Here is a 12,516-nt window from a genome sequence, read left to right as displayed (position 1 = left end):
ATAATAAAGGAAAGAACTGGTTTATACACGTATAATACAGGTGTGAAATATAGGAAAATTATGTTTGACGCATCATCACGTCTGAACTACTGGACTGATTAACTTTAAACTTTGCATATAGATTCTTGCTCAACCGAGGATGGTTATAAACCTTTTTCAAATTCTTCAATATTTGATAACATCAAGTTTTCAGTTTGTCAAGTTTTCAATTATTTGTCATGCTTTCATTTGTTGTAAGGAAGCAGCAGAACATTTCTCTTGAAAGAGAAATTAGAAGATAGGTACGATTAGGGATCCTTTTCGAATGATAAAAACAGGTTTTCCGTACCACCCAATTTTTCCCCGCCATTTTTAATCCAACTTCTTTTTTTAATTGAAAGGTGGTCATATGATACATGTTTCCCATACAGGATTTCCAGAGAATAGGTATTGTGAAAACCGCACATTGATATCTCAAACCTTTCAAAATTTATTCTCATTCATTTCTATGATATATCCATCATCTTCTATACTATAATAGAGGAAAGAACTGGCTTAAACACGTATACACGTGTAGAGGATAGGAAAATTATGTTTGACGCATCATCACGTCTGAACTACTGGACTGATTTACTTGAAATGCTGCTTATTAATACTTAATCAACCGAGGATTCTTATAGGCCTATTTTCGATTCTTCTGGATTTCATTACGTCAAGTTTTAAAGTAGCCCCTTGCGAAGAACGGGTTACCTACTAGTCGTCGATAAAAAGATGAGTCACGAATTGATCCTATGAATACTATTACTAATTTTTAATTGATTAAAAACACTATTCCTATTAACACTATTACTAATATTACTAATATTGTTAATGTTTGAACTTATATTCTGAATAGAAAAGGTTGAGACTTGGACAGATTATTACCCAATATCGGGGCACCGAGCTTCGCTCGTTATTTATTTATTGATTTTTGATAAACCGAACACAATTCTTTAAAATGATTGGGGAAGGACTAACAGGCACAGCCCAAAACTGTTTCTTCCCCGAATTTTTTATACACTATAAATAGTCGAGAAAGTAGGTTATGTTCCATAAACTTGAATTCAGGCTCAATTTTCTGTTCAAACATTTGAAAAAAAAAATTCTAATTTAGATTATTTACAAACCAAATTTAATAACAAAATAACACTCACTAACCACTTGAAATTGTCAAATAATGATCAACTTCGAAAATTATGATATACTCTAGTTTAGGAGGATTATCATGTCATGTAAAAAAACAGATTATGTTGATCAAGTCGTTTAAATTGCCTAGCTGAATAGAATTTCTCCCTGATTGACTATGATTACACAGCTGGAAATAATTCTGTCTCTCTTCCACACAAGCACACGCATCTTCTGTTATCGAGAGACGATAAAATTATCATCTGTTCTCCAAGGATGAATTATCCTTTTCATGTCCTTCAGCGAGTTTTCCCAGGGATGAGACCTAGTGCAATCGAATTTTTATATCATAAACCTACTATCTTCCAAATTTCGTGAAAATCATTAGAGCCGTTTTCGAGATCCGTTGAACATAAATAACCATATAAATATCCAGATAACCAGATATAAAAATAGCTAGATATATACAGAAATTGCTCGCTTAATATAATAGGATGTTGCCAAATTGTGCGAAATTTTAATCCTTTCATGCAAGCCAATTACAGAAAAATACTTAATTGAAGACTTTCCACAATTTAGGACCCTTCTACAAGATAGTATTCATATTGACAACTTTGTATCAACTGTGTGGATGGTGCGAGTTTTAAATCTTCTCATAGATTGCCCATAATATGACTGGATTTACTCGAATTGACAGCTTTGCATCGACTGTGTTGTCGAATTGAGTTTATTCAGTCATATAATCTTGCATTGTAACTCTGCACAATTTCGCAACAAGGATCTTGAATGGTTTTCAGGAATTCTTGCCTTAATCATTTAAATCGCACTAATACTCTCCATATTTTTTTTTAGACTGATTCATTTAATAAATGTTTCTAGTTTACCTAATAGATTAGTATTATTATTATTATTTATAGGTATAAATCTATCATTTGTTCCGCAGATTTCAGAACATAAAAATTACTTCACCATGAATATACCTGCTAGATACATTTTCCATAGTTTTACTTCTTTACTATTTTAAGAGAAACAAGTTTGTACCTTTTAATTGCAATTTAAATGTTACATTTACCTATTTTTCCTTCTCCAACCATCAACTTGTTTCATCCAGAGTACAGTGTTTTATGAGGAATGCTGATGCTATGTTTCACTAGAGATCAACTGTTTCTGTTTCTCCAATTGAATTCTCTATGGTTTCACAAAGCTCGGTCAAGAAAATTGAGCATGGTAGAATCGCCCATGAGTGCACTGGAAAATTATGGTTCCTGTAGGTGCGTACAGACTTTCGCTCTGCTCCGCAATCGAACGTCACTCGAGCAGATCGATTGATGATCGACCGGGGAGCAAGAGTGGAACGCGAGAAGAGCGTGTAAATTAGAGCCATGATCCAATAACAGAGGTCGAGCTTGGCAAGCTCCTAGGTCGAACTAACCAATAGTTGCGCTTGCGTGGTCAACGTGTTTGTTTTTAATGTTTGTTAATAGTTACGATCTCTGTGTTAGCAAATAAAATTATCAAAATGAATAATTAATTATTAAATTGAATAATATAGAGTTAAAAAGCATTTATAATAATAGGTAACTATTATAAATTATATTTTTGAACACTTCATACGCTAAATTCAAGTTTATACATTACATCCCTGATTAAGCTGATTTACGACTCACACTGGCGCACAAAGAATCTTCTTTTTGCCGGTGTTTTTGCCTCACCTACTGTACTTATGCATGTGAACAGAAATTAAATCTTCATTTTATAACTATTATTTATAATAGAAAGGATATCATTTCGTTATTATATCTAATTAAATAAATTTATGTATCTTGGTTTAAGTGCAGTAGCATATATACTTATATTTATTTATTTGTTGTAAAGCTTTTTTGTATATTGTTTTTGGCAAATTCATTTTGGTACCGGCATATTAGCATTCAGAAGAAAGAAGCCAAAATCCCAATCAAGCTTTTCACATTTTGAAACATTGACAGACATTACCTTTTATAATTAAACATTAAAATAAATGAAATAATCATAATATTCATTATAAATTTATTATATAAACATAATGTATTATTAGGCTACCCAGCAATCACCCGATCAGCTGTATTGAATGTTTCACATTTGTGAGGTTAGGTTGTAGCGAAGTCAACAATGAGAAAAGAGCGGATCGATCATCCATCGAACATATTTTGGACCTCAATTGAACTTTTGCGTAACATCTCGCGTAACGTTCATGGGTTGATGATCGGAGCGATTGCGGAGCGAGTGCGGAGCGTGCGGGGAGCGTGTTGGAGGCGCGTATATCTGTACACACCTTATGACGTTAGCTCCTATCTATAATTTCAGTACACACATAAAAAGTGAACCCGGTTTGACCAAGTTCAAACCTCTTGACCGAGCTTGGTGAAACTGAGAATGAGAGTTTGACGTGTATCTCACTGTAGTCAAATATTGAAAAATAAATGCGGATTCCCACATCATATCAGTATCGAAGTCAGTGAAAATACAATGAAATATTATCATGTGATCTTTATGTGGTATGACCCTTAAAACTTATTGTAGTTGTACTGTCACTTTAACGGTCACGTGCACTGATAGTGAGTTATATGTGGAAATCCAGCTTGAAAGAATACTGTTTGAAATATTATACTGTTCATACTATTACAATACTGTGATTAATGATTAATGTGTAATTCTCGTCTCAATTTTATTGAATTTGTTCTCAGATTCCGTCGAGGCTTCAAGCAGTTCTTCTCGTGTTGCCCGTTCGTGCATTTGACGCCCGATAAATTGCTGACTCGGCGCGAAGCGGTCACCAGTCGCTACAACAGCTGCTCAGGCTCGCCCGACGCACACTATCGCATCGTACGCAACGGTAAGGCCCCCTTACGCTGGTCACACAGTGTACGTGGCTAGTTGGTCCTGTTCGTACGAAAAAATCGTACGCAACAGTCAATCAGGCTAAGGTCAATCTACACTAGCCACACAATGGTAGCATTGTGAGCAACGATAAGGCCACCCTACGCTGGTCACACAATGTACGTGACTTCATTGTCTACCTGCATTCGTACGTTCGTACAAGAACATACCGTATAAGAACAGTCATACCATAGTCAGGCTACCATACGTGGCTTGTTTGTCTAGTTCGTATGTAACAACATTTCAACAATTGTACTTAACAAATCGTACGTAACAGTTGGTCAGCCTAAAGGTGCGTACAGATATACGCGCCGCGAACATGAGCAATTCACTTTTAATCAACTGATTATACAGGTGTTTTTTTGTGAAAGGAATCAATGAATTTCATTTTCATATTTCATTTCATTATCAGTATTTTTACACAAACGGTAAGATACAGATATATAAAAAGCTTGGCATCAGCTGATTAAAAGTGAATTGCTCATGTTCGCGGCGTGTAAAACTGTAGTCTACGCACCTCAAGGCAACCCTACATAGTCAGTCAGGCTAAGTCTAATCTACACAGTCACTTCCCTGCTTTACAATATGATTGTATTACATTAAGGTCGATCTCGACCACGACCTAAACTGAAAGCTAAAAATCGACCTGATCATCTGACCTGAACGATCTGTTCGTACCATTAGTGTCACTTTGTGTCACGTCGCGTCGCGTCTCGATTAACGACAAGCCTTTTAGCCTTAAGATAGAAATCAAGGACAGAATTATTGTCATCTGAATACAGTTACTAAACGAACGGAATTACGAGATAGTTCCACCATTATATAAATAAAAATATAAATCTAAGTACCCTTTTCAAAATAATTTATTAATAATAAACATGACATGTTTCGGCTATATAATGCCATTAACAAGAAAAAAGTAGCCCCAGAGAAAAAAAATGTACATCATTATCAATATCTAGTGAACTGAAAGCCTAAACATAGGGCAGTAGAGTATAATAATTGACCGAGCGAAGTGAGGTCTAAGATTCAAGTCTACGGTTTGGCATGTTTAAATGTTTTTATGTTGCGCATTTACGGCGAAACGCGGTAATAGATTCTCATGAAATTTGACAGGTATGTTCCTTTTTAATTGCGCGTCGACGTATATACAAGGTTTTTGGAAATTTTGCATTTCAATGATAATATAAAAGAAAAAAGGAGCCTCCTTCTTACGCCAATATTGGAGTAAAAATCAGACTATAGAATTATTCATCATAAATCACCTGACAAGTGATTACACAGATGTGTGGAGAAGCCAGTCTATTGCTGTATTTCCGTAAGGTCTATAGTTTCAATCAGGTACTTGTGTATGAGAATACTGCGTGAGGTCTACTGTTCACAGAACTACTAGTCATAGTATCGGTGGTGCTCTGCGATTGGCCATTAGCTGTTGACCAATGAATGTTGAGCTCTACATTCATTGGTCGAGCCTTGACACGCCATTTCAGACTTGGCCAAAAGAACTGTTGACTAACAACAAAGGTCTCAGCTCAGTGGAGCTCAATGTTCATTGGTCAACAGGTAATGGCCAATCGTGGGGCTTCATCCATGATTATATAATATTCTGCTGCTCAATTTTTCTGCTTCTCAAACTTTCAGTTTACTGGAGATTGAAAACGGTGTAATAAACGAAATTAGTATCTCGAATTGTTTTGATGAATTAGCGGTTTTGATGATACGAGGATATCGAGTCGTTTTCGTTCAATCTGTCACAACATTACCTTCATAGCAGAACCAGTATAACATCAGGCCCGACAATATTAAGGTGCGTACAGATATACTCGCCGCGAACATGAGCAATTCACTTTTAATCAGCTGATTATATCTGTATTTTTACAGAAACGGTAAGATACAGATTTAAAAAGCTTGGCATCAGCTGATTAAAAGTGAATTGCTCATGTTTGCGGCGCGTAAATCTGTACGCACCTTGAGAATAAAAACGTCATAGACACAATTTTATGATATGTTATTACCTATATTATATGAGACATTAAAGGATATAATATGACTTGAAGTTAGTGGGGTGTTAATCACGTGTTTTTTCTAGTTAAAAGTAGACCCTGACAGAGTCTGACAGAGTGAGACAGGGTCTACGAATCTATAATTCAAAATTCATAAAAAAAGCGTCATCGATATTATGATATAGGTATTCACGATCGCCAGCTCAATTCCAGTCAAGTTATTTGCTTTCTGATCAGCTGCTACATTTATTGTAATGTACTACTATAGCATTGACTAGCAAATAACAATATTAGCTGATTAACACACGATCGTGAATAGCCCTATTGATAGTGTCACATCAATACAATAATTTTGTCAACATAAATTAGGTACTTACTTGAAATAACGTCACTAAAAGGTATTCCGAATCTACCAACGTAACGACAAACAATAATGTCATTCAAAGCGTAATAAAAGCACAATAATTGGTGCCACTACAGTGTGAATAATAAAAACCGCCCCACTCTACACTTCACACAGTCTGCATAATAGAAACCTTGTGACGTCACACTTTACACGGCTTGCAAAGCGCTGATGTATATCACCTTTTGTCAAACACAGTGCAGACATATAAAGCACGGAATAAATCAGGAAATCATTATTTTCTAATTTTGTACCACTGCTGTTGACACTCACCAACGCACGCGAGAGTTCTTTGAAGTTTTTCGCTCCTGTTTGAGGTGGATGCAAATTAAAAATCAGCTTCGAAAGCTCTCGACTATTTACTGGTCTTTGTGGCAACAGACGAAGGGTTTCTTTATGTCAAATACTACTACATTTCTCGGGTCGAATCGCTGCTTATATTGGTCGCAATTTGTTCCAATATTTATTTATTCGAAAACGCTCCAGCTTTCTGAAGGTTTCGGGAAGCGAGACTGTTAGGAAACGGGGAATCAATTTGTTTCTTACTTTGTCCTCTGTCTTTCGTGATTGTGAACAGGAATTACACTATTGAATATTATGGAGATTCTGTCGTGGAGTTCACCTGATAAAGTCAGCAACTGATTAACATTTTTTGTTTGCTATCCGTGTTTGTCACTTCACAAAGCTGATAGCTCTATCCCTTTCGAACTCTACGCAGTTACCGAATTTCAATTTATTTATTCCAATATACATCTCATTAAATACAAAATTCATATATCTTTTGATCCCTCTAGCTTTTAGCTATTTGAGGGAATCGTTTGAAGGCTTCCAGAAAATTTCATTTCAATTGTAGAAATTTATGAATAAAAGTATATATGTATTTTTTGGTGAATATCAGAAAATTCATCTCAATTCCAGAAAATTTCATCTCAATTGTGGAAATCTATGAACAAAAGTATATATTTTTGGTGAATATCAATATTGCTGGCCAGGACTGAAGTCTGCTAGTGCTACCTGGTTTATTGGTTCGAATCCCGGCGGTAGGCATGAACGTTTGCTCATCTCATCAAATCACTAACTCATTTCCCATTACCTAGTCACAAGCTAAAAGCTCATGTGGGCATCATTCGCGATAATTTTAAAATATATGTATTCGAGATAAATGGATCATTATTTCAAGAATCTATCATCAATATTATATCGGATATACCGGGATAACTTGACTCACAGCTATGACTCACTTGACTTGAGTCGCTCAGCTTGACTCACTCGACTCAAAACTATAGAAGGGTTGTGGAAGAAGAAATGTGGCAACTGTGCCATCCTACCATTTCCACTGTCTACCTAACTGAGGTGATGGAAGAAGATAATTGGCAACAATGCGTTCCTATTATTTCCACTGATTTTATTTCCACTGATTTTCCTCTCATTACAGAGTTCAATCACTTTTTAAGAATGACTAAAATAATACTCTCCACCAACTTAACTCATAAGAATAAACTTAAAGAAGAAATTTGACACAATCTATTACGTCAAATAGGAGAGAGTCCAGTGTGAAATGATGTGTTTCGACGTTTAAGGCTGTTTGGTACACTTTTTCTATTCAAATTGGATATTTTTTTTAAATATAATTGTTAAGATCATTAGAAGAGTGAGAAAAAGTGGCAACTGAAATTTTTAAGTGGTCTAATAAGCGAGTTATGGGTTGTTGAAAGTGCTAACTCCGTTTTCTTCCCATATCATAAACGGTTTCGAATTTTCCATTAAAATGTTTTTTAATACATTCAGTACATCATATTGGCTTTGTTCTAATATGCGATTTATGCCAAAGTTATCGAATTTACAAATAATGTTACTTTTTTAATTATGAACGATATGTGGAATAAAATGTTTCAGTTTGGGAACATACATTTTTTGAATTTTCAAGAGAAGGTCTGTTAATATAGTCGAAACCGTTTATGATCTGGAAGGAAAACGGAATCTTGAAAATTTGCACTTCAACAACCCATAACTCGCTTATTAGACCACTTAAAAATTTCAGTTGCCACTTTTTCTCACTCTTCTAATGATCTCAACATATTATAGAAAAAGATTATCCAATTTGAATAAAAAAAGTGTACCAAACTTCCTTAAATAACCCATCCTATGAATGAGCAACATCATTGAATCTATAAATCTATTATAACGTCAAATAAGAAAGACTCAAGGGTAAAATAGTGTATAACGCTCAAACATAACCCAACCTACGAATGAACTACAAACAATCCACTCCGTTTCGAAATAGTTTGCATAGAGAGAGGCCACTATAGAGTGGTCGAAAATTACTCGTGCCCCATTCTTAATTCAGTCCCAACCAACTCTATATCAGAACTCTCCAGAATATTCTGCTCAGTACATTTCCACCGCCAAGTTACTTTGCTAGGCAGGTATATAGGTATATACCGCTGGTAAATCCTGTAAATAAATAGATATTCTGGAGATAGCTAAGTATTTGGCAAGTAGATAGATTCAGTACATTTCCACCGCCAAGTTACTTTGCTAGGCAGATGGCTAGGTATATACCGCTGGTAAATCCTATAAATATACAGAAATATAACCCTAGAGATAGCTTGGTATTTAGCAGTAGGTAGGTGGATGGTATATAATAGTGAGTAGATCCTAAGGTTAGATAGATATTCTGGAGATAGCTAAGTATTTGGCAGGTAGGTTGATAGATATATATTGTTGGTAGATCCTCTAAATAGATAGGTATTCTGGAGATAGATATATACATATATAGTATATATCTATGTGTATATCTATATATCCACAGGAATTCACCCACGATATATCTACCTATCTATATGTAGTTGGATAGGCTATATAGTGAGTAGATCCTAAGGATAGATAGATATTCTGGAGAAAGCTATATACATATATAGTATATATCTATGTATATATCTATATCCAGTATATCTATATATCTACAGGATTCACCCACGATATATCTACCTATCTATATGCCAAATACTTAGATATATACAGTATAGATATACTGGGTAGATATTCTAAAGATACATACAGCAAATTGCACTTGTATTTTGTAGATTTGATAGGTAGATTCGTATACATAGATATATTTACTGTAAGTACTTGGCGTAGTTAGATGTACCTTGTGAATGGGAGGGTTTCATGATATAGATAGATATTTACTCCAGGTGTGAAGATACATATATACTTGGCAGAGAAGTAGAGAAGTTGCTTTGGAAATTATCCTGGAATGCCCGGAGTCTACTAGAGTGAAACTCACGTTAAACGGTCAGCATTCTTCATAAATTAAATCAAAGCTACCCATTGAAACAATGCTGGCTTGAAACCTTTTGCTACAAATATACTGTATAGAGAGATTCACCTCATAAAGTCCGTGGAAATGGTAGGAAGACGATGTTGCCACTTTACCGTTACCACCTCATTCCATAGTAGAATATCGGGGCACCGAGCTTCGCTCGTTATTTATTTATTGATAAACGGAACTAAATTCTTTAAAATGATTGGGGAAGAAAACAGACACAGCCCAAAACTGTTTCTTCCCCGAATTTTGATTTATACACTATAAATATTCCAAAAGTAGGTTATGTTCCATACACTTGAATTCAGGTCAAATTTTCAGTCCAAATATTTGAAAACATTAAAGTTCTAATTTAGATTGTTTACAAACCAAATTGACTAACAATAAAATAACACTTGCTAATCACTTATAACTGTAAAATAATGATCAACTTTGAATATTATGATATACCATCTCATGTCAACAAATCAGATTATTTTGATCGATTCAATTTAAATTTCTAGATTTCTCGCGAGATACGGTAAACTAATTGATTAGACAGCTGATCTCCCACACAGGCACACACATCTTCTGTTATCGACAGACGACGAAATTATCATCTGTTTTTCCAAGGATGAATAATTATTATCCTTTTCATGTCCTTCAGCGAGTTTTCCCAGGGATGAGACCTAGTGCAATCGAATGTTTATATCATAAACCTACTATGTTCAAAATTTCGTGGAAATCGTTAGAGCCGTTTTCGAGATCCGTTGAACATAAATAACCAGATATAAAAATATAAACAGATATACAGAAATTGCTTGCTTAATAATATGATAGGATAATAGTGAGGTCCACGTTATAATGGCGGTGGTGAAAAACAGGAGAACAGCGTTACGGATTCTCTGCCTTGTCACTGCCTTCTGAATAACTGATACCGGTATCTGATGAAATATCTCTATTGTTATTCTTTTTCAATGTTGCCACTTTACCGTTACCACCTACTTCCATAGTAGATATAGTGAGGTCCACGTTATAATGGCAGTGGAGAAAAATAGGAGAACATCGTTACGGATTCTCTGCCTTATCACTGCCTTCTGAATAACTGATACCGGTATATATGAATTGATAAATATCTATCTATTATTGATCCTTTGTTGTCTTTGTATCTATTGTTGTCACTGCCTTCTGAATAACTGATACCGGTATATATGAATTGATGAATATCTATCTATTGTTGATCCTTTTCAATAATGATCAATTCTATTCTATCGAGATCAGGAAGACAGCAGCTGTTTTATATTACAGAACTGTTGGTGAGACAGTAGTTATCCTTCCCCTGAGAAAAGTACGAGATTATTATCCATTCATTTACTGGATAAAGCAGATACTCTATATACAATATTTAGGGAATAACAGACAGGCTATTTCTCGAAACCTGTTCTATTTCTAAATATGACTAATAGTTATATTTCTATATTTTTTAATATTGTTCTATTAGTCTAAATATTATATAGGTTGTCAATAAATGTGCCTTGAATACAATGTGGAGAATAAATTTCAATTTCAATTTTACTCTTTTCAAATGATTCTTTCAATGATTCTTTTCATTTCATTTTCAAATGAAGTTAGATACAATGTATTCAAGATTCATTGTGTTCTTAGGTATTATTATTTTCTGCATCAAATCATGAATCCCAAAATTCAGAATAAAACAAACAGTTTCAAATTTAGGGCCGGTTTCCGATCTCGGGATTTAGCTGAGTTCTAGACTTTAAACATCTGGAGTCAGAAAATTAGATTTCCAAACCGGGGCGCAGTCGCAGTTTTTATAACAGTAGTCGCCGTTTTTATTTTCTCATTTCTATACCGTAATTGGAAACGTTTTTCCTTGACGAAATTAGACATTTCTGAATAATTCAAAATAGCTGACACTTTACACTGTTTTCTTTTTATTTCATTTTGTGTTTAATTTTACAGTTTTTGAAATTTAATTCAAACGTGACTTTGACAATGACTACGCCCCATTTCGGAAAGCCAATTTTCTTTCTCCAGCTGATTAAAGTCTAGAACTTAGTCAAATCCCGAGCTCGGAAACCGGCCCTTAGATGTTTTTCAATACATGTGTTCTTTGAAGTGGGGGGAAAAGATCGAAGAAGTGTATGGAGAAGATGCTGAAGGGAAAATTAATGGCGAGGAAAAGAGGATAAATGAAGAGGAAGAAGCTTTTGAGAAGGGGAAGAAGAATAGGGAGGAAAAGGAGGTAGAGGGAATAAAATAGATGGATTTGATTGAGTACTTTATTTATGTAGATTACAATATATACTGGCTTAAACACTTATATACAATAGCTTACAATACAGCAAAATTATAGATGAATTTACATCATATAGACTAAGAAAATTATTATTGAACTGTATATGATATGAAAAAGCAATTTGTAATATAATAACTATAGATAATTATATTGTTATGCATCTCCATAAATTGGCGGAGCTTTGGACTTATCAATGTCCATTCTTCGGGAAGAATATTAAAAATATCCTCCCCACTAACTCTCTACCAAAACGTTAATTTCATTAATTAAACTAAGGATTTATTTATTAATGGAAATATTGTAAAAGTTTTAATTAATATGAATATTTAAGAAAAGAAACAGAAAATTGATAAAGTAAAATAATTATATAGGTAGATAAGATCAAATTATTGATTAATAAAATGAAGTAGGCTGAAAGTAGATCAGG

At 34.5% G+C, this 12,516-nt stretch overlaps 1 protein-coding gene across 2 annotated transcripts in view; it reads left to right on the top strand.

Annotated features, from left to right (window-relative positions):
- The window catches only part of LOC111046070 (tachykinin-like peptides receptor 99D), a 580,669-nt gene that overhangs the window by 545,961 nt on the left and 22,192 nt on the right, over positions 1–12,516 (top strand). For both annotated transcript variants that reach the window (XM_039420712.1, XM_039420713.1), the window contains exon 6: positions 3,867–4,015. In XM_039420712.1, the coding sequence (XP_039276646.1) occupies positions 3,867–4,015 (149 nt within the window). The remainder of the gene's footprint in view (positions 1–3,866; positions 4,016–12,516) is intronic.

Source organism: Nilaparvata lugens, chromosome 2 (assembly GCF_014356525.2).
Source record: "Nilaparvata lugens isolate BPH chromosome 2, ASM1435652v1, whole genome shotgun sequence".
In the NCBI taxonomy this organism is placed as follows: Eukaryota; Metazoa; Arthropoda; class Insecta; order Hemiptera; family Delphacidae; genus Nilaparvata; species Nilaparvata lugens.
The sequence above is the reverse complement of the archived record's forward strand: the minus strand, read 5'-3'. Positions and strand labels throughout refer to the sequence as shown.